Below are 26,957 nucleotides of genomic sequence, written 5' to 3' on the forward strand. Positions count from 1 at the left end.
ATGTCTGTGCGTTTCATGTCCGCTGTCTCTCCACAGTCTCCAGCCCCTTCAATGCCGGAGGGTGACATAAAACAGATGTAGCCAATAATGGAAGGAAGCAGAGACCTAGTGCCCACCCCTTCAGTCATACACTGAAAGCACCAACCAGCCTATCAACCAATGAGGAAAGGAGAGAGTACCGAGACATGACTGTACATGAAGGAATTCTGCAGCTTTATGCAGCCTCCATTCTTATAAGCACAGTATGCATGCAAGAGGGAGTAATAACATTGATGGCTTAAGAAAGACCAACGCCAGTGTTCTTCGTACTGCTTCTTAGTGAAAAGATGTGCTTCCAATGACCCCACAGTGTGAAACATAAAGTAATCACAAAACTGTTCACCAGTTTTTTTTTAAACATAACAAGAATGTGCAAAATAAACGTAGTGCACCTTTTATTACAAACCATATGTAAACGAAGCTTTGTTATCTGTAGCAGATACTATTTTTCTCTAGAGATAGAAATAACAGTGTCAAACAGTGGTGTCCCTAACCCCCATGTATGACGAAATCATCACGTGTTGGTGAATACGTTTTGTAAGTAAATCTGCTGCTAGTGTGCGTTTTTGTTTCGTAAGAACCCTGTGTACCATGTGAATGCCTTTGTTATCATCGTGTTTTAAGTATCAAAAGAACTACAACATTTAGTTAAGAAGTATATTAATTGAGGTGCTACTTGCACATAAAAAATGTGTGTTTCTGCATGCTTTGTCTTTCCTTTGCTGCGTCATATAATCAAGCCAGTCGGATAATTAGCTCCTTCTTTGCAGTATGATAAAGGTGACCTTGCCTTTAACTGTCTTGACGCGTATCTGTTTTTTTTTGTTTGTACAGTTTATCCTTGGTATATATTGTGTATTATTTTTTGTGTGCTCTGTGTATTGTTCAACCAATGAACCTCCGCTGAGCGTCCTGGGTCACGCTCGAAATGACTTTTAAATACAGCCAGGGACTAGTCGCGGGTGTTTCCGGGGTATTTGCGTGGTTATCCCGGAGGATAAGCGTTTCTTCGATGATCAGTGTCAGTCACACGGGCCCTCTCCTGGTCTAGGCCGCGGCTAGCAGTGCGCCAGGGGTTGCTATGGAGACCTGGAGGCGGCACGAGCCGCCGCCTCCCGCCGGCGCCTCGCTCGCGCGCCCCCTCGCGGCCTCCACCTGCCAGGGTCCGTGACGTCAGGTTGTCGATGGTGACTGGGACGCGGCGGCGGCAGCAGCAGCATCAGCACCAGGACCTGCCGCTCGCGCAGCCGGGGCGCGAGGCGGGGAGAGCGGGGCGCGCGCGCCGCTGAACCTCGGGAAAGGCAGCGGGCGCTCGCCGGGAGGCGGGCTCGCGGTGCCGCCCCCCCCCACACACCCGCCGCCGCCACGGCTTCCTCCGCAGCCTCCGGATCATGGCAGCGCTGCCCCGGATTCGCGGGAGTCTCGCCGCCGCCACCGGCGGCTCCTGTCGCGCAGGATCACCCGGAGCAGGAGGACCGGGCGCCCGCCGCTGACACCGGGAGCCGGAGAGGGAAGATGGCGGAGAGGTGAGTGCGGCGCCCGCCTAGAGTTGACTGGTGCAAAGCGTGCGGCATCCCCTCGCTGCTGCTGCTGCTGCTGCAGGTGCGCGCGCCACCTCCCAGGACCCCGTCCGCGGCCACCAATGAGCGCGCTCCTCCGGCCTGTCCGCGTGCCAGCGCGCGCAGCCCGGGGACCCGCCGATGACCCCGGGCACCGCTGAGCGCGCGCGGGGCCGGCCTCACCTGCGGAGCGCGCGCCGGTGCTTCCCCCCTCCGCCCCCAGAGACGGCGGTACTCGATCCCGCAGAGCCGCCCCCGGGGGAGGGCCACGGGCCCTCAGCCACCGAAATATTGCCTCCGAGGGGCGAGCGCCTCCCGGATGCTGAGGTAGAGCAGCGATCAACAACTGTCAACATTGCACGCTCGGGGGGCGGGAAAATACCTCCGTCAGCCTCAGGACCGCCCGGTGAGAGGGAGGCAGCGATCAGCCACCAGTATCACTCCTCACTATCAACGCTGCGCGCCCGGGGGGCGAGGGGCACCTCAGTCTCCACGTGGCTCACGGCAGGAGCGGCCGCAGCTGGATGCCACCTGCTAAACGGCGGGGAGCTTTAAACCACGGGCAGTATAGCATGGGGTGCTTAGGGGCAGGGGGTCAGCAGCTGTCAACATTACACGCTCGGGACAGGAAAATACCTCACAGACCACATCACCCACTCAGAAAAGCCCATCCCACGGCTGTACACCACCTGCTGACCTGAGAGCAGCTTCAGCCACTGCTGATATCACATGCTCATGGACTGGGGGAGCTCCTCACAGCTGTATACCACCTGCTGACCTGAGAACAGCTTCAGCCGCTGCTGATATCACATGCTCATGGGCTGGGGGAACTCCTCACAGCTGTGTCCCACCTGCTGACCTGAGAGCAGCTTCAACCACTGCTGATATCACATGCTCATGGGCTGGGGGAGCTCCTCACAGCTGTATACCACCTGCTGACCTGAGAACAGCTTCAGCCACTGCTGATATCAGATGCTCATGGGCTGGGGGAGCTCCTCACAGCTGTTTACCACCTGCTGACCTGAGAACAGCTTCAGCCGCTGCTGATATCACATGCTCATGGGCTGGGGGAGCTCCTCACAGCTGTGTCCCACCTGCTGACCTGAGAACAGCTTCAACCGCTGCTGATATCACATGCTCATGGACTGGGGGAGCTCCTCACAGCTGTATACCACCTGCTGACCTGAGAACAGCTTCAGCCGCTGCTGATATCACATGCTCATGGGCTGGGGGAACTCCTCACAGCTGTATACCACCTGCTGACCTGAGAACAGCTTCAGCCACTGCTGATATCACATGCTCATGGGCTGGGGGAGCTCCTCACAGCTGTTTACCACCTGCTGACCTGAGAACAGCTTCAGCCACTGCTGATATCACATGCTCATGGGCTGGGGGAGCTCCTCACAGCTGTGTCCCACCTGCTGACCTGAGAACAGCTTCAACCGCTGCTGATATCACATGCTCATGGGCTGGGGGAGCTCCTCACAGCTGTTTACCACCTGCTGACCTGAGAGCAGCTTCAGCCGCTCCTGATATCACATGCTCATGGGCTGGGGGAACTCCTCACAGCTGTTTACCACCTGCTGACCTGAGAACAGCTTCAGCCGCTGCTGATATCACATGCTCATGGGCTGGGGGAACTCCTCACAGCTGTGTCCCACCTGCTGACCTGAGAGCAGCTTCAACCACTGCTGATATCACATGCTCATGGGCTGGGGGAGCTCCTCACAGCTGTGTCCCACCTGCTGACCTGAGAACAGCTTCAGCCACTGCTGATATCACATGCTCATGGGCTGGGGAGCTCCTCACAGCTGTTTACCACCTGCTGACCTGAGAACAGCTTCAACCACTGCTGATATCAGATGCTCATGGGCTGGGGGAGCTCCTCACAGCTGTGTCCCACCTGCTGACCTGGGAACAGCCTGCTGTCACTGTTAGTGTCACATGTAAAGGGTATGGGAGAACACCCCCACAGCTGTATACCACCGGCTGAGGGAGGAGAGAAGCTTCAACCATTGCTGATATCAGATGCTCATGGGCTGGGAGAACACCTCACAGCTGTATACCACCTGCTGAGGGGAGAGCAGCTTCAACCATTGCTAATATCACATGCTCATGGGCTGGGAGAGCTCCTCGTAGCTGTATACCACCTGCTGACCCGAGAGCAGACACTGTCGATACCACATGGGTAAGTACCTCACAGCTGAACTCCACACGCTGAGAGGAGAGCAGCTTTCAGCCACAGTCAACACCACATGCACAGGGGTTGAGAGTGCACGTCACAGGTGTATTCCAACTGCTGAGGTGGCAGTAGCTACAACCACTGTCAATACTGCTGCTCGGGGGATGGGGGGCCACCAAGCACCTTACTATCGCCTACCGAGGGCAGAGCAGCTCAACCACTGCCAATACCACATGCACAGAGGATGGGCGACCACTCCAGGGAATAATACCAGAGTCTGCAGGAAGAGCAGTTCAACCCCGGTCACTACCACAAGCTCCGCGGGTATCGAATCTCAGACCCTCTTTTCAACCTTGTAGGTTTAGTGGTGACAAGTCGAACGTCGAACAAATATGACTCGCGTAGGAGAGTGTGCCAGAGCCCCAGCCCAGCACTTTGCAGGTCAATGTAACTCCCTTGCCAACACAGAAGCACATCTTCCAGAGCAGAGTCCAATATTATTTACTGATGGGGGAAAAAGCGTCTCATGCGTACAGTCGACATTTCACAGAGGTAGGAGAACCCACTGCCCATAGCACTCCTTTGGAGGGAAACCGTCTGGAAGCCAACGTCACATGCAGATGGAAGGCTAACACACTGTCAGGATCACCCCTCAAAGGGAGACGGCGTCTCAGCCCTTCTCTGCGGGCATTTCATCAGCAACATCACCTCACAGCCAACATCATCGTATCGGGGAAGGGCAACCCACTAACCTGTTACATCCCACACCACCTCACAGTCACCTGCTGAAGAGAGGCCACTTCCCCTCATCCCTCACAACCACAGTTACCGACTTGCTAAAGGGTGACATCTCCCCGAGCCTCATTGCTGCTGACGTCAGCGTGTGTGGTAGATGCGGTCCCATAGCCAACATCTGCTGAAGGGACCGCGCAAGGTACCGTTTGAGGGAATAGCTCCTCGAGGCAACCTTGCCTACTTAGGGAACAGGATCTGTCACTCAGCGTCACCCATGGAGTCGCTTCTCACAGGTAAGCATCGCCAAGGGAACGCCTCACCCAGCCACACTCTTCCTGGAGAGAACCTCAAGCCAAATCACCCACTGATGGGAGAGTGCCTCATAACCACCACGTCCTAATGGAAATGCTCTCATAGTCATTAACTTTCGGAGAGGGGGTCAGCCCACAAGACCTCGTGCCTGACCTTTCCAGGGACGGGAAAGTCACCTGTGTGGCGGCCTCTAGTTCCCATGAGAGGTGACATGCCCTCGCCGACTTTACCATGCCTTGAACCACCCAAGCCCGTCCCCCAGCGACTTCTCTGTGACGCGAAGCTCTGTAACACTTGGAACCAATATAGCCTCACCTCACTCTCTTAATGGAAGCCATCTCAGAGACTTCATAGGGATTCTGTGACGTCACTAAGATGCCATCCAACTCGATGGACTGAGATGGGAACATATACAGGCGCAGTGACATATTGCCTCAGTGGGCCCTGCTCCTTGGGATTCAGCACTTGTGTATCTGTAGTGCGCTTCCGTTTAGCCCGCCCCCGCAGCTCCCTCGGTCGTCCACTAGTTTCACATGTAGGTCAGCTAATTTATTTGATATGCACATATTCATTCGTGAGCTACAATCAGGCTCTGACCCTTGCCTTTTTAGGTCTGGTCGACAGTGCAGCAGTCTGCAATAAAAGTGCATACATAAGTGGGCTTTGGATCCAAACGGAGAAGTATAATTCTCACTTCATCCTATTGGCTTTTTGGGGAGTGCTTCCCTTGGAAGTACACAAGGGACTATTTTACATTTGGAAAGTGCAGGCAGTCATCACACTGTTAATCACATTTCAGCTCTTTATCTCCTGTTCCCATTCAGGGTAGAAAGCAATCCTTTTCTGTTACTTTTTTCTCAGCATTGACAAAGCCTCTAGGGTTGAATGTAATTGTATAACCAGCTTTTGTGCGTGGGACGCACGTAAACAACATATGTGAATGCCTGTGTTTGCGTGCATTTGCATATTAAAGCTAGGCCTTTTGGCTTTCCAATGTTTGTCACATTTGCAACAAATCCATAGTAAAATCTTCAGACCAGCGACGTCCAACATCCACTCACCAAGTGAGAACATCACCGCCCCCTTCGTTTTTCCATCCATCACATATGTTTTGGTTTCTTTTTTCATAGTCGGCCTGAGTGGCAAGCAGTCCAGGAAACCAGCACAGTGTTTCGCTAATTATTTCTGGCCACTGCGCCTGTGATCCCCTAGCAATTTAGCTCTCTTCATCCAGTTGTCTAATTTGCTGTTTCACATTTCTTTCGCTTTTGAAAGACTAAGTGCACCGCCAGACCGCGCAATCCCGCGTTCATTTTGTTTGTGAGGGAGGGGGCGAGAGAACCGGTAGTTAACTCGTTAACCCCATCAGTGACAGACAAGAATTCACGCGGGCTCTTGCATTATTTAGTGGCCCGCGTTTTATTATAAACGCAAACCTGTATTAATATTTTGGTGGGCCTCGTGTGCAAAACTTTTGTTACTGTTAGTTTAGGTAATATGTCCCCTGTCCCAGTACCCCCCCACCCACCCCCCCTCGACCACCTCTTCTGTCTGTGGCTGACAGATGGGATGGAAGGCCCATGGGACAGGCCAATGCACTTAAAGGATTGTCTGGCGATATTGATGGCTACTGGAAATGAGATTAGACGACCTGCTTTCCGTGTCTATGATGGACAGTCCTGCATATCTAAGGTAAAAATGTGAGCATCCTGTCTGCACGCGTCTGGAATTAAATGACTGGTGTCTAGCAGATGCCAATGGCGTTTCTGACACATTTCTGCACAGGCCTCACCGGTTCCACAAGAATTGCTTCTGAGAGGCGACAGTATAAATGGCTTTCCTGCCTTCCCACTTTAACTAAAATATGCCCCTCGAATCTCCTGGTTTTCATTGACTCCATGTGCACCCACCGTTTATTTTACCTGTCAGTGCCATGGACGCAGCTGGTGGTTTGACATCAGACTGTGCCATCTGATGGCGGTGGGCCACTGTCCAGTATATGGCCATATGTTAACATCACTTAGGCCAATGAAAGCGTAGCTGTAATGGTTGACATCTGTCATGATTCACGCTGTCCCGGACCTTGCCTTGCATTTACATGATATCACCTCAAATTCGAAATTCTTTTACATGTTAATAACCCAGGTGTTGAATCATGTTTGGTAATGGACCAGCTGTTCACTTGTTTTTACATGTAAATGACCTCTGTTTGCGTCTGCGTCTTCTAATGACCTGAGTCTCGAACTGTATTTACGTAGAATGGACCGGTTTTGAATTGTTTACAAGAAATTCACCAGTAAATTATCTTTAGTTGTAAATTACCTGGTCTTGGATCGTGTTTAAACGAAATTGAAAACAAGAAATTAACGTTTTTTTGCACTGTCTTTACCTTATAATGAATCTAATCTTGGTTTGTGTTTACATGGAATGACCCTGTTCTGGAATTGTTTACTTGGAACGGACCAGGTTTTTTTTACATTATCTTTACCTTTATAATGAACCTGGTCTTGGATTGTGTTTACATGGAATGCCCTGGTCTGGAATTGTTTACAAGGAATGCCCTGGATCTTCAATGGCCTTTAAACCATAATGACACTGATCTTGGATTGTGCTTACAATGTCATGATCCAGATCTTGAATCATGTTGCCATGGGAATGCCCAAAGTATTCTACTGTCTTTTCAGAGCTTTGATCCTGGTCTTAAATTGTGCTCTTAATGGTATTAATGGAAAACATGAGACACGTCTTGTGTGGTTATTTTGGTGCAACCCGTTTGCTGTCCATGGCAACAACAAGGGCCTTCTTTTGTCTTCCTACGGTCATGACCCAGTTCATCACTTGTCTTTGCACAGTAAGGACCCTGGTCTCACACTCTGTTTCAATACAAGTATTGGGATTTTGACACGTTTTGAATGGTGGGTTACATAGTAATGACACAGGTGTTTGCTTTTATTTGCACAGAAAAGATCCATGACTTAACACTTGGGAACATGTGAAACTCTCATTTATTGACTTGTGGTTACATTCTAATGATTCCAGTCTTGGAAATGATCATGCGAGTTATATGTCTTGCAAACTGTTCTTTTCATAGTTAAGGCTCGTGATTGGTCCATGACCACAACATCCCAACCTGATGGTCCCAAAGCTCTCTAACAGATCTAGAAGAAGTGACACATGACAAGTCAGTGGGGTGATGACCCTAAGGGATGCCCTTATAGACGGGTTAGATTTTGCTTGAACTCATGATGTAGTAATAGTTGACAGCCTGACAGAGGAAAATAAGAGGGCTTAAGTGGGTGTCAGACTCCATGGAAAGGGGGTGGCGACTGCAGGAGTTACCAATGGAAACTAGGTTGTACTTCGGAAGATGCTTGAAGTGGTGCAAACATGGAACCAGTTGCACTTGGGAGGGAGGCTGCAAATTACAGTATGCCACGGGAATGATATACAGGGCTCAAAAGAGATTAATTTATTCGTGGGGATCCAGCTGTACCTGTAGAGTCCATGAGAAGTGGTCATGTCTGTTGGTGGAGATGAGGAGACAAGCAGCCATGATTAGATCTGGCAAAGTAAGAAGGGAGGCTGCAGTCCAGGCTGTTGCAGCAACCTAGTCTTCAGTAGAGGGTGGCGCTGGCAATGTCTGCATTCTTGGGAAAGACTACAAAGGGGTCTTTTCCAGTGCAGTACAATTTGTGTGAAAGTTGACCCTGGTAATAAGAGTTTTGGATTGAACAGAAAGACGAAGCCTCATACAGGTGAGACTGGGCAGTAGGTGAGGTGTGCAGCTTTAGGTCTTACGGCCAACGTTAGTGACGTAACTGGTTACTGATGGCATGTTTTCACTCTTGGATGGGTTCGTTTTGTGGCAGGTTAGTGTCATGCAGATATTTGCTTACACACTGAAAAGATACAAGGAAGCAACAAAGGGAGGGGGGGGGGTCTTGGTTTGCTCCAGCCTTAGCATGTCTTTATCATACATACGGGTAAGCCAAACCATCTGATGACATCTGGTCAGTGGTTTAAGGTTGAAACTTATGGTGGTAAAAACAGAGAGATCTGAGGGGAACCCCAAAGGTTAAGACTGCAGCTGGGAGGGGGAAGGCAGAATTGTTTTTGTCATGGTTGGGCATGAAGAACATTTTGGCCTGCTGGAGATTTTGTGGACCTTCTAGAGGCCACAACCTACAGGAAGTATCGCTGACTATTTGCATGTTCTGCAGATGGGAACATCTAGATGAGGGTGGTTGGAAGCTGAGAGAATAAGGTGTGGAGGGTCTTGATGGAAAACAGATGTGATTGATTGGTTTTGTGGAAGCTGTAGAATATCCTTACTTGCTGGAAGACGACGGCTTCCATTTTCATGGTCATGCCTTCAAAGGGGGCAAGTTAGATGCAGAACGCCTGTGTGTGCAAAATGCCTGAATCGATGGAAGTAGCTCAATGAGGGAGTATTGAGGGACCTGGAAGATGTATGTTTGGCTGTTGGTAGGCTTTGGTAGTGTTGTTTTGAAGCATCTGTGTTTGATTGGTCTGAGGGTTTCCACTGTTGCAACATAAGGGCTGCTTGGTATAATAGAAAGTTATCAAGAACAAAATAACTCTGGTCACAGAAGATTCATTGGTATTAGGGATCCCACCCAGTCTTCATTGAGCACAAAAGCGTTTTACTGAAGATAGTGGTGTCGATATTGCTGGGGGTAGGGGGTATGTTTTTTTTTATTTATTTATATATATATATAATTTAATTAATTCAGGAACCATTGTTGAGCACCCCTGCTCTTCTTGCAAGAACCAGTTTAAAGGGTAGTACAGCTTTGGTTTATGAGCATTTTCTTTGATCTGCATTAAGACCGTAAGAGAAAGATGCACAGCACACGAGTGCTTAGAAGTGTTGAACTAATTTCTAGTGTAATGTAAACTGTCTGCCTGCGGTATTTTTAATAGTTTGCAGGTAAACAGGAGAGGGGATCTAAAAGTCTCTTATTAAGTAACATTTAAAAAATCTTAAAACGTTAGGATAATTATGTACTCTGTGGCACTGAAACCGGTTACAGTTTACTACAAATCATGTTGTTATTTGAGTGTGCATTCGGTTTTCTGTGCAGTGATTTAATGATTGTGTCACCTGTGAATGAAGCCTTTCACCCCCCAAAAATCCTAAACTTATTGAGGCAGTTGAGACTGGAGCAGGGTCAGAGGGGCATGTCTCTGGCAGTACTGGAGATTAGTCTTCCACTAGACATCAGGCTGTTGGGAATGTGTTTGTTTCCCACAAGGCCTGTCTGGATATGCAAACGTGTATTTACAGAGTCACACATTTGAATGCAAAATTGTCTAATGCAAAGCTATCACTGTCTCCTCCATCAGTCAATGGGGCAGAGCAAACACCAGGGCCAGTTTAAGACCTTTAAAGACTCTAAGCACTTAAAAGATTTTGGTACCCACATATATATCTAATTCAAAATATAAACAATAATAAACCATAAATTAAAATGTTATTTTTCAAAGTGAAACAAAGCTTACAGTATACGTCCAATTTATTTAAAACGTTTCCTCATACTTTTTAATAATTGCAAAGTCTTTGATCTGAACCTCAAAACTAATCTTACCTAACAGATCTGCTTCTATACGTAATATAGACAAGACATCCAGCCTGCCTTGTTGCATAGTTGTTCTTTTGGGATTTTTAATATACTTCAACTGAGAAAATGAATAATTAGCTGAGCAATATCTAAATATTATTGTTAAAATATAAGAAAGCAAATGTCTATGTTTGGAAAAGCAAACTCTATATTGTCTTCTACAATTATTTTATCAAGTTCAGCATGACTGAATATTGTTTTTACATTTTTGTTGCACTGAACTTATGACACACATATGAGTGAAACTACTCAAGCTCAGCTGAGAAATTAGTGTTCGAGTCCTCTGGGTAAGCATCAGTCAGCTTTTTACAACACTGAGATTACCTTTCAATTTCAGTAGATGAAGTGACATTGTGTGGCACATCACTTAGAAAAGAAAATCACTCTGCTATTTCTTTGTATATCTATCCTTTGTCTCATTGCAGTTTCAAGTTTGTTAACAATCATGTAAAAGTTGGTAATACAAAATGTATCTTTTGCATTCAGATATACTTTTGGTCATTGCGCAGCTTCTGTGTGATGCATTTGCGAGTTTGAGCTGCCTCATAATCAACATCTGGTAACATTTCCTCTGTAGTTGCTTCATATCTTTCAAATTCATCTCCGGAAGTGCACAGTTGGTCAGCTAAGGATCCGTACAGATCTGCAAGTTTTTAAGTTCTCATCCTCCTTCTGTAAAACTTGGCTTACTCTATGAAAATATAGCAAAATCTCATCCCAAAAATTCAACGTCAAAACAAAGTCTAACTCTTGCATCTTATTTGCTTCTCTTCTAGCGTCTCCCTTTTGTGACTGGCCTTCAGCTATACATTCTAACACTTCTAAAATTTTAAGGAAGGATTTAAAATTGCTGCTGTTGCCATAGCATTTGCCTCCCATCTGGTATCGGAGAGGGATTTTAAGACACTTTCATTTTCAATACAATCATTAAGAATCTTCCACCGGCTGGTTGAGGCTGGAAAAAAAAGTATAGCCCAACTGCACTGTAGAGAAGAAATTAACCACCTCTTGACAGCAGTCAACAGCACTTTGGCCTACCAGATTTAGTGAATGGGCTGCACAGGGCACATGTATAGCAAACCTGTTAGTTTCTAAAAACATTTGCGGCATCCCCTTTTAGCGGCAACCGCCACATATGTCGTGGAGGTGGACGATGGGTGAAACATTTAAAAAAAAAAAAAAAAAAAACACCTCCGCCGCCTCCCTGCTCTTGTGATACACCAGCACAAGCTCCCCAGCAATGCGGGCGTTGCTTAGATGCTAAACATAGCATGTAAGTAGCGTCAGGATTGGTCAAAGCAACAGTCACTGCCACTCAGACACAAGCCTGGGGTCTGTGTTGTTTCTGCAGCCCCTGTGAATGCAGCTCAGTTGGAGAAACCTAAGTGCGCATGTGTGTTTGGCTGGCCTCAGACGGCGGCAAAAATACACATGCACACTTAGTGCATTCTCCACTCCCCCCCCCTCCCTTCCATCTCCCCGTGGCCCAGCCCCTCCCTGCACCTGCTAGCTGAACCAGCAGATGAAACATGATGATGAAAAATAAAACAACAGCTTGCTATCGTTTTATTTTTCATCTGCTGGCTCAGCCAGGGAGGCGAATCCCCTCAGTCCCTGCGGAGGAGCCCACGTGTCTCCTTATAATGCCCAGACATATTAGCTGCGTTGTCGTAAGATTGTATATATATTTTAAGTTTTGCACCATATGGTCCATGGTAAATCCGGGAATGGAAACATTTCTATGGGGCCCGTTCCCCTTGATGGCCCAAGCATGTGCTTATTTTGCTTAATGGTTAATCCATCCTTGGCAAACACTATATGAATGTGATAAAGCAATCCATAAGATGAGGAGAAACAGTTTCCTCTTGCAAGGAGTGACAGCTTATTAACTGTTTTTGTGCGTCGAGCTGAATTGGGTTGGGGACAAAAAGGCAAACATGGCAAATGCAGAAAAGTTGCACATTTTGGATTGTAATGATAATTGCGTTCACACACTTTCATTATATTTATTGAAAATTGCAATATCTAATGTTTTATGTTGCCGTCTAGGAGTAGTGACAGCTCAGATGGGCTGAAGAGAAGGGTAGCTGATCAGCCTTCGAAAGACAGCTGATCAGATTGTAAGAGAATGCGACAAAATGAGCGCACACTCTTTATCTCTTGTTTTGCTGAATAGAAATACTTTTGCGTTTATTTGTGTAGTTAATTTCTTACATCTACTGGCACGAAATTGTGCTTACCAAATAATTCTATGAGACCATCCAATGTTTGCCTTGTGTGCGAGATGGCACTGACTTTACAGGGCATGAATCAATCAAGGAGAAACCTGAGGAAACAAAAATGAAAGTCTGTGGAAAAGATGTATTATTTCTGCAGGAATAAAAGGTGTAATCTAAGGAAGTATGCTGAAAACAATCAGAAAAGTATGTAAACTGCACTCCGTGTATTTATTTTCAACATTCCTGATTAGTAGACAATTAACTTATTGAAATATGAAGGGTTTCTGACACCCTTTTGCATAGATGTCACTTTCCATACATTTTGAGTCGTGATGTCAAGGTCTCTGTCTCCTTTGTACACACCCATTTTGCCTCTCTCAGCAGTTTTGCCTAACACAGAGCATGTGCTTTCTGTTGTGAGGCATTTTGTTAACTTGCAGTGGGTCCATTGTATCACTGGCTGGCCTCACTGTCTCTCTTTTTTTGCTTTTGTTTTGTTTGTGCAGTTTTTTTATTTCCTTTTTTGGGGAGACACCTGGAGATTAAGTGATTGCAGGATGCTAAGCCGACGCCAAGACTCGGGCCTGCTTTCCCAACTTCATAGTTGGCAGGTGTGTCCGTTATTGCACATCCTCTCCTGAAGAAGATGGCTTATTTGATGACTTGTGTGGGCTTTACTCCTTCATCAAGAGTTTGTCCCTCGCATGCAGCATGTGTTCTTACATCGCCTGTTTTTTCTTTGTGCTGCTTTTTTCTTTTTTAGTTATCCACTCTAGTGGATTGCATGTGTTTTCCAGCTGTCTTCCCCTTCTGCTTCTCTGCCTCTCGTCTCTGTGTTGCTCTGTCTTTCAGTGTGCTTCTCTGCCCCTCCATTGTTATTTCCGTATCCCTTGTTGCTGCCCCTGGTCTCTGTGTTGCTCACTCATTGTGAGCATATGCTCTCCCCCCATCACCTTGTTGCTCTGTCTCGCCCTCTGCATCTGTGCTCCCCCATTCAGTGGCAGCTTCCATGTATTTAGAGTGGTGGGGCGGACAAAATACGGGTGGGGTTAATGTAATAATTAAAAAATGGCACTTACCTTACTGACTTGTCACAACGTCCTACTCGCTCTGGTGTATTCTCTCTTCAAAGCACCGAACCCAGGAAACTGCACTACCTGATCCTGGTGCTTCTCTCATGCAATTAAATGGCATGAGAAAAGCATCCGGATTGGATGGAGTGGCCTCTCTCCACGCTCTTAAGAGCAGTGGAGGCCTGGGCTTTCTCTAACCCAGCTGTGTGGGTTTGAGAAGTTTAAAGTGCGCACGTCAGGCTGGCTGACGCAAGACAGCCGGCCAAAGGGACATGCACACTTTAAACATGGTGCACAGCTCCCTGCTGCCACTCAGCAGTAAATGTCCCACCCCTTTGTGACACTGGGTTCAGGACGGGTTGCTGAAAGAAATGGTAACAAATAAACTTTATGACCATTTTATTTTTCAGCTGCTCTGGGGGATTAGCATAGCTTTTGTACGTGCCACAGGTGCAGTGGCACCGGGGCATAGAGGTGTGAGGGGTCCACTGCAACCCAATTAAAGCTATTTCAGTACTGAAACTGGGACAAGGTGTCAATTCTCCTTGTTTGCTTCAAGGTCTGTGGCATCCTTGGTATGCTGATGTGGACAGCCCATTTTTATGTTACATAGTGGTCCTTAAAATGTATTTTGGGAGCTAATAATGTTCTGTAATGAATGTATTACTGCCTTGTGTTTACGTTTCTGTCAGCTGTCTATTGTATGTAGTAAATCCTCAAGGAAAGAAGAATCCAGACTATTCATTAAACAGCTTGATCGTGACCTTTTACACACTTACGAACACATTCATTTTGTTACCTGCGTCAAAAAGTTAGGTTTGTGAACGTTCAGAACATTCCTGGGAGAGCCTAGGTTCCTATTTTGGGATTTAGGATTGCCCTCGATTGCTTTAGTTTACAACTTGGCTTTAAACCTTCCAGTAGCAATGCAGTAGCTAGAGGGTACTCAAGACGGCAGAGACTAGGCACAAGCCTGGTTATGGAGTGCAAATAGACTGTATTTAAAAACCATTCAGTGCTTCTCTTACTTGGGGTAAGACATGGTAATGTAATGCAGTCTCCAGGCCCTTTTATAACAATATGGAGTTAAAAACTTTGCTGTGGTTGAACAACATATGTACACAGGGCAACAACAGTCACTGGGCACTACTATAAGGTGTACCTACACTTACCCACAATATAGTCCAAACGTCTAGTGCACAATGATGCAGAAACGGGCCGGGTGGTGCACAGCTCTATTGCAAGACGTATATGCGGATTCTTTCCAACAAGGATGTCGCAGGTAGGGCAGACGCACAACAAAGAGTTGCTTAATGGTTGACAGTTAAATATAAAGTTATTCTGCAGGGCGATTATCCAAATGTGAATGTGAAGAACACTTGCAACTAGTCAGTCAAGAAGCATTATGCAGTTGACATTTGGGCCATCAGTAGTTATTTTCAGTCTTCATCAGGACGGAGGAGAGTTGGGCGACACATTCACATCAAGCGTTTGTCATGCAGAGTTCCATGCAGTGTGCAACATAAACAGAGTGTTATGAAGTATGCAACACATAAATGTATTTATTATATCCGATGTATTTGTTTTATATGAATAAAATACTATTGCGATACTTCGATTTGGTAAGCATGCCCGGATTCTGAAAGGCGGTGAGGAGGTTAATTGATCCTTTTTTTTTTTTTTTTTTTTTTTTTTAATTAACCAAAATTCTTCATAAAATCATACTGTCAAATAATTTGACCTATTTTTCAAAATAAATTATTTATAACCAGAGGCAGTAGCCTCTGGGTATCGATGACACTGCCCATTATTTGAGCAAAGTTTACACCAGTAGGAAATACATAAACACATATCCGTCCTCTGTAGCGATCGCTACTGTGCCATCCTGGGTAAAATTAAGTAATCAGATAACTTTGTAGTTGAGGAAGGAGCATGTTATGCATTTACAACTAAAAGTAAGATCCAAAGGAGCAATGTATGTAAAATTGGTGTAAGAGCTGGCTTGCCTTGAGGTAACATTGGTTGTGTGTAGTGGTACCCATGACTGTTGCACGAAGATGGAGACCATGCACAATTTTCAGCATGACTATTGGCTGTGTAAAGGATTCCTATTAAATTACGTACCAATTACAAACTCATCTTGTGAATGTTCTGAAACTTGGCATAGCCCTGGCCCTTGTGGATAAACGCTGGACATCTCTAAGTGGATGAATACAACATATCTTTGAAACGTAGTGACTGGCAGCAGAGTTGAAGTGCCTTATGGCATGCCTGCTTACAGCCTGGATTATTAGTAAAATCCTGAATGAAAAGCATTTGGGACTGTGATATATAGTGATGATCTTGCTGTAAAATGAAATACATGTCTGCTGCTGTTGTGGATGGGGAAAGGTGGTGACTTTTAACACCAAAACAAAGGTTCTGCCTTTTACAATTGTCTCATTGGCTCAGTAATCTCTGCTTAAAGCGCAGGACATAAAATGTGAAGCTATCCCATCCATTATGCATCTTGAATTCAGATAATTCTCTGTTTTTTTCCAGCACCCAATCTAAGTATTAACAATGAAAAAGCCAGTAGGTGTGGGTTTCATTTTGAGTGCTAAAACATTAAAAATACTACCTTGCTGAATACACAAAAACGTTTCTGTACAGAATGCAACTCCGATAATTTAATGTCTCATGATTTGTAAGATGCAAAAATAACCCATCATGCACTGCAGTGGAAGCGCACCATAGGAGATAGAATGATACACCAAACAGCCAATAGCATGAGGGTAGAGAGAAATACTCTGGCTGGAGTCAAAATTAAGAATCGGTAATAGGTCTTGCATAGAGCTGTATTCTTAAACCAGACCTTAGAAGAAAAGGAACAATTTAACTGTGTCTTTTAATATTCATCTTTCTTATAATGTTCATCTTCTTGTACTCAGTTCCTTCTCAGTCTTGGTGAGTGTCTAAGGAATATGGGTCAAAGAGTAAATTTTTGGTTGGACGGTAAGCAGTCGCTTCAGATAGTGTACGACCTGCTTTTGAGGTCTAGTTTTGTACGTGGGAGAATCGCCTCCCCACTCTCACACGTGATGCGTCAAGCTCTCCCCCTAGGTGGTACTTTGCAAAGAAAAGAGGTAATATAATCTTGCTCTTTGTCATCTCAACTCTTGCCCTTTCCCCATCACAAAAGAATAACCTTCTTTGGACTGGAATAGCACAGCATAGTTTGATATCTGGTATCCTCCCATATGTTCTCAGTGTAGGTATTCATACACGTCGATTAGGGCTGCCCAAGGATGGGCCAGAGGAGGCACTTGCCCAGGTAACACGTTTCTCAAGACCTCGCAGTCCTTCAGTAAAATGCATAGATTGAGTTTTTAATTGCAAGCAAGCCTGCCATCTTCTTTACTAATGAGACAGCACTAGATGACCCCAGATGCCATGTTTTCTCTTTATAAATACTTAGAAACAGGTACTATGGTACCTGCCAAATACTGAAGATGATTTTGGAGGGCCCGGCATTGATTTGGCCTCATGCCTCACAAAAACCTTTGACAAGGTTGATGAGCCAACTCCAGGTGTATGTTGTGTGAGTGGTCTCCGTGGACGCCTGCTGCCCTCCCCCTGCAAGAGAGTGAGTTCTGCGGCCTCCTCCTCTGTCAGTCAGTGCCACTGGGGTGAAGGCAGCCTCGGCCCCTGTCTGGAGGTGGAAGTCAGTTCAGAGCCGAGCGCTCTGCCGCCTGCTGGGCGCGGATGTCCTGTGCGGGGTCTGACACGGGACGGGGCAGCAATCCTTTCATGCCTTTCATAACTGATGTTTTCCCAAATCTAATATCTGTTGCCGCTCCCCAGAACTAGAGGGCTGCATGTAAAGGAGGAAATAATATATGCTCCTATCTTTTTTCCTCTGTTTCCAAGAGCATGGCAAACGGGAGCGGGCACCGGGCGGCGGCCAGGCAGTGACATAGGGACACACGCACTACAGCCTGCTCTTTGTTTTTCGGTCTGAAAAAGGAGATGGGGATTTTTTATTTGTGGCTTAAAATCCCATGCTGTTTAATGCAGAAGGGATGTCAAAATAGCAGCCTGCCCCCCTCCGTGGTAACTCTGCTTCCGAGGCAGCCTCCGCGCTCTGTGGCAGTGGATCTCAGAGGGTTTTATTTTTTATTTGTTTTAAACTATTTTTCTAGCGCTGGGAGGTTTCGGAACAGTCCAGCGGGGGAGGGGGCAGCTCTCCGAGGCCGTGGGCTGGGGTATATATGTCTGCACTGAACGAGGAGCCTCACCCCGGGCCTTTAATGGAATGCTCAGGGCCGGAGGGCTCCGGGTTGTCGGGGTGGGCCCTAAAGCACTAAAAGAAAGGACCGTCTAAGTGCGCACGGACGCCCCCACCCCCTCTCTTTCCATTCACTGAAGTGAAGCTCCAGTTACCGGTTTTTGCTCCCCCCCCCCCCGATTCCATTAATGGTTCCTCCCAGCACCCCGACCTCCCACCCCAGCCCAACATTTGTCTGCAGTTCTCAGAAGTGCGCAGTGACCCTTATCTTACCATTTATTTTCTTTGGTGGGGTTCATTGCAATGCATTGGTGTGTTTGCACCGCGCCCGCCCGGAATGAACATTATTTCCAGCAAGACTTAGGGTGCGTGAAACCAGGGCTTGCTTAGTAAATAAATGCATGCCTGCAGGCTGCATCGCTGTTCCTGGGTGGCTGCCGCCGGGCTGTTGAATGCCCCGGTTTGCAAATACTAGGGGTACGTTCATGCCACTTTCTTCCTCCCCCCCCCCCCCCCCCACTTCCTGCCTCTTTATTTGCATGTCGTGGGCTCGGTTACCGCTGCCTTTCTCCTTCTCGTCCTCTTCCTGTATTTATTCCCCCCCCCCCCCCTTGTTTCCGGCTTTCTCTTTCTTGATGCACATCGACGTCTGATGGTGAAAAATGAGTTTCGTTCTTAAAAATGAACGCTGGACTCCGATTCGTGTCCGAATTAATTACCTCTTTAGATATTAATTATAATTGTCATAATCCACCCTCCCAAAAAGAGATCTGCGCCCTCGGGTTCGGCTGTCAGAGGCGCCGGCGGGATGAGTCCTCGCTGTTTCCACGCGGGGTGGGGTGGGCGCCGTGGCGTGGGGTAACGGGTGCATTAATATAATTGTATGATGCACTGAGATGCTGGTCTGCGGAGCACAGCCCACAGCTGCGCCGGAGATGGAAATACAGAAGTCCAGGTCCTCATCGATGCCAGCACAGTCCCACTAACATATTAGATCCCTGCTGAGAAGTGCTGGTACTCTCCCATGAAAAGCATCCCAACAGTGCTGAGAAGTGCCGGCACTCTCCCATTAAAAAATATTAGATCCCTGCTGAGGAGTGCGCACACTCTACCATCCACAGTACTGGACCTGTGCCTAGAACTGATGGTACTCGCCCACTGAAACATTGGTCTCCTGCCGAGAAGTGCAAGTATACTCCATTAAAAGTATTGCTCCCCTGCTGAAAGTGCTGTACACTCCTATTACAGTTATTGGACCCTGCTGAGAAGTGGGGTACTCTCCCATGAAAAATATTGGACCCCTGCTGAGAAGTGCCACTGGAGGTATTAGACCCCTTCTGTGAAGTGTGGCACTCTTCCTTTCAAACTGAAGAAGTGCAGGCACTCAATACTTTACTGTACCTGCCCACTGGAGCAGTGGCTGGCAAGGAGGAATCGTGTCACAGGTTGGTGTCTTGAGGATGCTTCAAACTTGATTCAGAGCGTCTCTCCCAAGAAAATCCCTATAAAATTGACAAATGGGTGGGAATTAAATAGGCACGTCTATCACTGACATCTTTGGTACCATCAAAAATAAGTTTAAGGCAGAATATGGAGTGGCATCCATGCCACCAAAGAGCTGACGCCAGTAGAGGGTCTCGCACACAGCAGGTACTGCAGCGAGGTGCTTTAAACAAAGGGATTCCGCGAAGAAATAGTAAAAAGAGCTGTTAACTAGATTACATCATCACTACAAGTGTCACGCTAATGGATACCATGTATGATACATGTATGTCTTTGCACTAGATAGTCATTTGTCTGCCTGCAATAAGGAATGAGGGCTTTTTCCTATTACACCGGATGGCTTCTGTAACATAATTGTTAGCAGGGATAGGCACCGAGCTGAGTAGGCCTGGCTGCCATGGGGTGATTTGTCTGAGTGGTGTTACTTGACCCTCATTGCGAGCATCACTAAAATTTCACAGCACCCACAATGTCTCACCCTTGCTGCACGTTTGGTCCTTCATGCCACTATACCAGCCTCCTTCCCTGTAACTGAGGATGCTCCAAAGTTGGACCCCCCAGGCTAAGTGAATTCAGGGGAAATTTAGCAGGTGTTACACTTGTTATACTGTGGTGTGAAATGGGAAACTGGAGCAGCAGTCACTATCCACATGTTTTTGTAATGAGCATCTTTGCTCTGTCACGTAGGCTCTCATTATTCTAATGAGGCTACTGGATTTTGAGCGTCAGAATCGCCTGCGGTGTGGGAGACTGAGTCTGACTCACTGCAGGTGACACCTGTCGCCCCAACCCTGCTCCGGCTAACTAGCAGTGCCTCATCTCTACCCAAGGGCAGGGATGATTGGGCAGCCGAGCGCATTAAATTGATTTTTCAGGGAAACCTTGGTCACTCAGGTCTCATCCGTTTCTTTAGTTACATTGGTCTCGCATACACAATGACAAACAGAGGCAGTATATGTTTCAATAATGTTTTAATGAAGCGACTGCATCTTAGATAGCAAAGCATGGGATGCAAAAACGAGGACGATGCAGCATGACAAGATTAAAACGGTTACGAGGAGAGTAAAGCATAGAAATAACGCTACCATATTGTCACTAGTGTCAATGGACTAATTCCTACCAAGGCTATATTAGAGCACAGTGTTAAGCTCTAGTTCTGCCCTTCAGGTTCCCCTGGGAAGACATCACCCCCCCATACCTGAGCAAAGGCCTGAAGTCTGCATAAGCAGCTGTAGCGAAGCATTCATCAATCAGCATACAGTTGTAGTTCTCTGGCTGGAATCTCCCTCTAACGTGTAAGGGACAGGGAAGTGTTTTTAGAATAAAACAACTGATGTTCTGAGAAAATGTCCCTACGTAGGGGGTGTGTGTTTTTCTATGAATGTCAGAGACAAAACTTGTACCATGTTCATCGACAACCTATCTCACTGCAGCCTTGAAAGAAGCACAAAGTGAACAAAAATTTCTTGTTTGAGAACACAGTGCTGGCCTAAGCAAAAACAGCTAGATAGAAATAAATAAAACAAGACCGCAAAAGTTGCTATTGTTAAAATAATAAATGAAGCTGAATAAAATATATCTAGGTTAAAGTGCACAGCGGAAGGCCTAGTATGCTAAAATAACATGGATGGAGCTATAACTAAAATGGCTGCACAACAGCTCATTTTGCCTTTGGAGTCATAACTCTACTGCTTAAGCTCCTTTTGACACTTGTGTCATTGATGAAAGACTCAGGCTGTGCTCTTTAAGGTCTACAAATGGCTCATTTCACGTGGTGTATCCTGAAAAAGCATGTTATTCAATCACCTGTTCGGCTGATCTGTCGGCGCTACTTCCATCTTCAAGTCAGCTCACTCTGCAGCGCCTTAAAACCACCCGGGCAAAATAATGTGCGGTTTCAACAGCTCTACCTCTGGATCTTTCCCTCTGATCTGCTTTGTGACTAGGAGAGTAGGCCGTTGCAAAGCTTGTTTTTAGTGGCAACATTTGCAAATCTCTATGTAAAACTTCGATCTATTTGCACAGTTATTCCTTCTGTCACAAATATTTCACAAATGGGACCGTTTACTACAATTGTTTTACACACTGAACTAATTACCACTACCAAAATAGCTCTGCATTTGATATGCTTCATAGAAAGCAGTGCCCTTTGCCAGTAGCATGTCTTGCTGCACAGAAAAGGTCCACAAAGTATACATCTGCAGAGAAAGCTCTGCATACATGTGCTATAGTGCAGTGTTTCCCAGCCTGTGTTCCGGGGAGACCTGGGGGTCCGTGAAGCCTCTTCAGGGGGTCCGTGACTGCTTAGAAAATTAACTAATATTAACAGATTAATAAAGTGTAAATAAGTAAAGTGCCCAAATGTACAATTGAAAATTTTAAAAGGTACTGTAAATGTAAATGAATTTGAAATTGGAGGCTAAAAATTAAATTAGTATCTTCCGATTGGTTCCTGGGAGCAGTGCAGGTGCATCGAACAGGATGTGTGGCTTCAATTGAATTTAGAAAACTCCCAACCTTCCTATTCAAATTAAAATGGTTACTTTGTTTGCAAAGTAAACAAAACGTGTTGTAATTTGTGTATGTGTTTGATGGAGTGTTTGTTTCTGTACATTGTGTGTATTGATTTGCGGTTCAAATCATCAACAATGTTTAGGCCAGGGTCCCTGGCTTCCAGTAGTGACTCAGTGAGGGGTCTCAGGATTTCGATAATGATTCAGTGGGGGTCCCCAGGTTCCAGTAATGTTAAAGTGGGGGTCCACAGAAGTCAAAAAGTTGGGAACCACTGCCATAGTGCTTAGAAAGCTCGGCAAGAGGTACATGTGAAGAGGAGAACCCCTATCTTACGTCGCCCGTTTCAGCTGGGTTCTATCGGGTGGAATATCTCTTTCTGAAATGAAGTGTCTCACATTAGAGAGGAAAACTTTGCTTGGGGAAGGGTTACCCAGGAAACCACAACCTGCAAAAAGTGGAAAATAAGGATCTTCTCTAAAATTCACAGGCCATAAAGTATGTTTAGCACATGCCTATTGAGGACACACATTTGGGAAAACCACAGCAAAATAAACATTGTCTTTCACAATTTAGGGATCCCTACCCTGCCGCGGCCAAAGACTTCAGGGTAACCTTTGATCTCCCCATGTGTATGAGAAGCATATTATTAGAGTCTCACAGTGACCATAATGCAGTAACTCTGAACCCAGAATTACTAGTACCACAGGATACAGTAAATACTGCATCATTATGGGTTTTGTTCCATTGAATGAGGAATTACCACATCAATCCGAGTTTGTACACCAGTTTCTGCAGATTTTCCTGTGTTTAGAAACACTTTTCCCTAGATTAATTTGGAATGATTTCACTAGGAAAAGTTTGTCGATGGAAAATCCCAAAGTTGGTGTTTTTAACTTGTATCTGAAAATCCTAAAACGGAATTTACAGAATATAGAGTTTACACTATAAAGTTATGAGATTGAGAGTGTCAGAATCTCATCTCGTTACTGTCCCTAGTTGATGAACGTAAGCTTTTTTTCTCTGTGAGCCCATTGTGGAAATTATTACCTGAGTGATTATAAGGTGGAAATTGATTTGTGCAATGCTCAAAGCCGGCGTTTCTTAGAGGACTCTACTGTATATGTCTTGCAGATCATCCAATATTCTGAAATTAGAACAGTCACCAGAACTTCTATAAGGGATCGTGTTATTACCCCAGGCTGTACTATCTTGAAAGGCTGCAAGTCAGAAGTAGAGCTACATTTCAAATGTTGTTTCTCATCATTCAGCTTCCTGAGTAAGACCCACTGTCTCAAGAAGATCCGCTGAAACGTTAGCATTCTTCTTGAGAGATTAGATCTAGTGACAGTGGCTTGAAATGGATTCTGAACAATAAAGGAATCTTTTTTCTACTTCAATAAAAAAAATAAAAAAAACTCTGAAAAAATTGAAAGCTGTAATCCACAGGATGTGAAAAGCTGTTAATGCATAGCTCATGTAGATATACTTTCATTAAACTTTCTTTAGAGGCTGAATACATTTATTTTTTCTTTTTTTTTAGTGCATGATTAATAGCTTATTGATAACAGATAAAATCTCTAGGGCCATCTAGCTTGTGTGTTTTTGTCAATACGTACTCTGTATGCATCCTGAATTCGAGTCACATGGCTACGGAAAAAGATCAGATACCTGCAGGAAGTGCTCCGACTGAAAGAACATCCTCGGGTGGAATTTCCATCACTGTACCACCCCTTGGGTGGAGGAGATTATGGCAGGGTCTTTTCCTGTGGGCTTTGGACTTCCTTCAGCAATTGGATGAATTTCTAATACCATATAACTCTATCCCCCCCAGTCTTCTTCATGGACCAGGTTCTGCCCCTTCTATTTTTTGCCAGCACAGACCTGAACCAATAGAAGCCCCTCTTGTACTGCAGTGGTGCAAAACACTTTTTGGCAATTCATAACATACTAATCCAAAGTACATCAACGCCCACAGCTAGACTTGTTTAAGTGAATAACCAGGACTCTTGAAAGAGACTCTGCTGTCAGTTACCGTAGCAGCGTAGTTCAAGCCAACCAACCCTTAGAGATGGTCCTCCCTGGTGGTCACATATCTCCTGATACACGCACTAAACATTACTATAGCACTGCAGCCCAGCGCCGGGCACAATAACCGCCTCGAAAAAGAGAGCGGGCAATTAATGACTTGTAGCACCTAAGGGAGAATGACTATATGTTATTAGAACATTCAGTCCTCTGAGGTTAGAATGAAGTAAATTAAAGAGGGAGAAACAGAAAGAGAAGCACAGTATTTTGGTGCAGATGGTTCAGTGAATTTCCCAATATTTCACTGGTCTAATTGTCATTATAACAGGCACACGGTGAAACAGTTACACAAACGCATAAAGTGATCTTACTCCAACATTCAGAAATCAAACTCTACTTTTGAAGGAATCCCCGACATGGAGGAGTCAAGGTGCCTGAACTGCAATGTTACCCTGCAGTAGTAGAAATATGGGGCAATAAGAATCTCTGTAACATAACCTGCGTAAAATCTACTATTTGATATGTAGGTAGAAATGCATTTGCGGATCCACTAAGCATCTCTGTTGCTAATTAAAAAAAAAAAAAAAATTCTATATTCTAAGTTATCTGCGTCTACACACCGTGAGGTGGTTTCAGAGCCCTGTTCATTGATTTTTCTATTTGCTATTAACGTCTATCTTTGTGTAAACTAATATTGCACGTGCTCCCTCAAAAGCAATAGGGAAAAGCCATTTTAATTACACGCGGGAAAGGGAAATCAATCCATACATCACATTATTCTTGTAATATCTGTGACAAAATCAAAAGGAAAGGTAACATTTCAGCAAAAGTAAAGGATGAGGCAGGAAATCAATTTAGGAGGGGGCTGCAACAGTTCAGGGGTTTGCGGGTAGCACTGGCGGTGCGCGGCTTCCATGGCAGGTCTTCATTAACTATACAAGGGTCTCGGGCACCTTGGCACCCTCAAAGGCCACCATTGGGAAGGGTTGGTTCCTCCATGAGCTAACCTGGGTGTGAATTATGCACTGACATATTCCCTCTGTGCAGCTCTTTTTTTCTGTTAAAGCTGTTTCTACAAAAAGCTGGTGCAAGGGCGGAAAAAGCAGCAGAGAATCCGGCTGTCCTTTTTGTTAGGTTGGTTGTTTGTGGTGCTGGTCTCTCCGAGCATAGGGTATCCAGCCTCTACTAGAGTCTCAGAAGAGAGTGAAGATGTCCTAGTTGAGTCTGAAGTCTCGCTTCTTCGCATCTTCTGGATTGTGTGTTGCTGATGCGAGTTTAGACATCCCCATCACAGTTCTTCTGAATCAAGCTTCCATACCCTGCAAATCCTGGCCAAAGACCATGCGGTGACCTTGCTTCTGATGAAAAGGGGATGAGAATAGGTGCTCCCAGGGGGCAGGCGTCAAGCTATGTTTTCAACCAGGGATCACTTATGGGGTTAAAAATCAAGTTGGAACTGATACAATGGTGACAAAAAGTCATGCATGGTGTTTTATGTCTGTTTACTGCTTAGAATTAAAAGAGGACATTCAAGGAACAATTGTGGCCTTTTGTCAAGATGCCCAGTGGCCATTCCATCTCTTACAGACCGCGGGAAGATGGTTCTGTGCAGCCTGGCACATTTGAACATCTTTGAACTACATCTTCTGGGGTCTCAGATAAATGGACTTGCCGTACTGGTCCTGACAGGTGTATAATGGAAGGTGTTCTGTTTGCGCACACAGGGGATTTGATCGCCAAGCTATGAGTAAATGCACTTTCTTATTTTATCTATCTTGTTAAATTACATTTCCAATGTTCTTCTCTGAGCCACTTAGCAGAGTCTTAAACAGTGTACTTTCTTCTGACCGGCTACAGTGCCTCATATATTGAGAATGTAAAGAGGAAATTCCATAGAGCATATGCCATGTTTTGAAATTGTACATTAATGCAGCTCTGGTGGGGCTATTGGCCGCTCCATTCACGTCCACGCTCCGTATTGTTTATCATAGTGATAATGTAGGCCTAAATCTGTGTTTTCGGCACTCTTTTTCCAGTGTAGGTATAGTGCATATGTTCAGCTGCGCAGTGCCTTCTCTTCTGAATTAAGTGCTTCATTCTGGATTCTCTGGAGAGCTGACAACATAACTAGGATCTAAGCAACACTCTTGACAACTGGTGAAGCCAAGCGACTAAAACATTTGCCGTTTGGCAACTATCTTCCAATACATAAAGTTAAGCAAGTAAGGAAAATACGCTCCAGTCAAATATCCATGTGCAGAGGACAAGCGATCAGCAAAGTAAGAAAAAAAAAAAAGGAACATAGTTCTCTCTCTCTCTCCCCTCACACACTCGCATGGCTCCCGTTTTCTTGGCTGGGAGATCTACGCTGAATTGTGTTATCTGTACAGCCTTAGGAGCTGGAGGTCTGGGCACCCCTGAATATCCGAAAAATTGGCATTAATATCCCCAAGAGCCCCCGGAGCTTGACTATCTGCCCAGAGAATCTTGCATGTGTCGGTGATTACTGTACACACAGACGTTCCCCGTGGCCCTACACTTTAGAGGGGTTCGGACCGCCTGTCTCCAAGGTAGCGTGCGTTGCACGTTTTACCTCTGCCTAGCTCAAGCGCTGCGAAGCCATTAGCAGTGATCAAACGTGTGCCGCTATGTTTATGGAATATCACTGCCTCCTGCTGTCTCTTCACTCCAAACGTCTGATCTGAGCCTGAAAGTTTACAGTTCTTGGCACGGTCTACTCCACCGACAGTGGAAAGCAATGTCGCCATCCTCGACTGTGCCAAGGCACTGGGATTGGTGATTGGCACGAACCTCAACCTTCAAGGCCACATAAAGTCTTTAGCAATAAGGATGCATTTCCAGATGAAACTTTTGAGGAATCAAACAC

General features: G+C 45.8%; 1 protein-coding gene across 2 annotated transcripts in view; it reads left to right on the forward strand.

Moving 5' to 3' along the window:
- Nucleotides 1-1,196: 1,196 nt before the first annotated feature.
- Nucleotides 1,197-26,957, forward strand: part of ARHGAP39 (Rho GTPase activating protein 39) — a 683,801-nt gene continuing 658,040 nt past the window's right edge. Inside the window, exon 1 of one of the 2 annotated variants that reach the window (XM_069220913.1) lies at nt 1,197-1,565. In XM_069220913.1, coding sequence (XP_069077014.1) covers nt 1,555-1,565 — 11 coding nt within the window. In that variant the 5' untranslated portion in view covers nt 1,197-1,554. The remainder of the gene's footprint in view (nt 1,566-26,957) is intronic. The other variant, XM_069220914.1, reaches the window with a different exon arrangement.

The sequence above is a fragment of the Pleurodeles waltl genome, chromosome 2_2 (assembly GCF_031143425.1).
Source record: "Pleurodeles waltl isolate 20211129_DDA chromosome 2_2, aPleWal1.hap1.20221129, whole genome shotgun sequence".
In the NCBI taxonomy this organism is placed as follows: Eukaryota; Metazoa; Chordata; class Amphibia; order Caudata; family Salamandridae; genus Pleurodeles; species Pleurodeles waltl.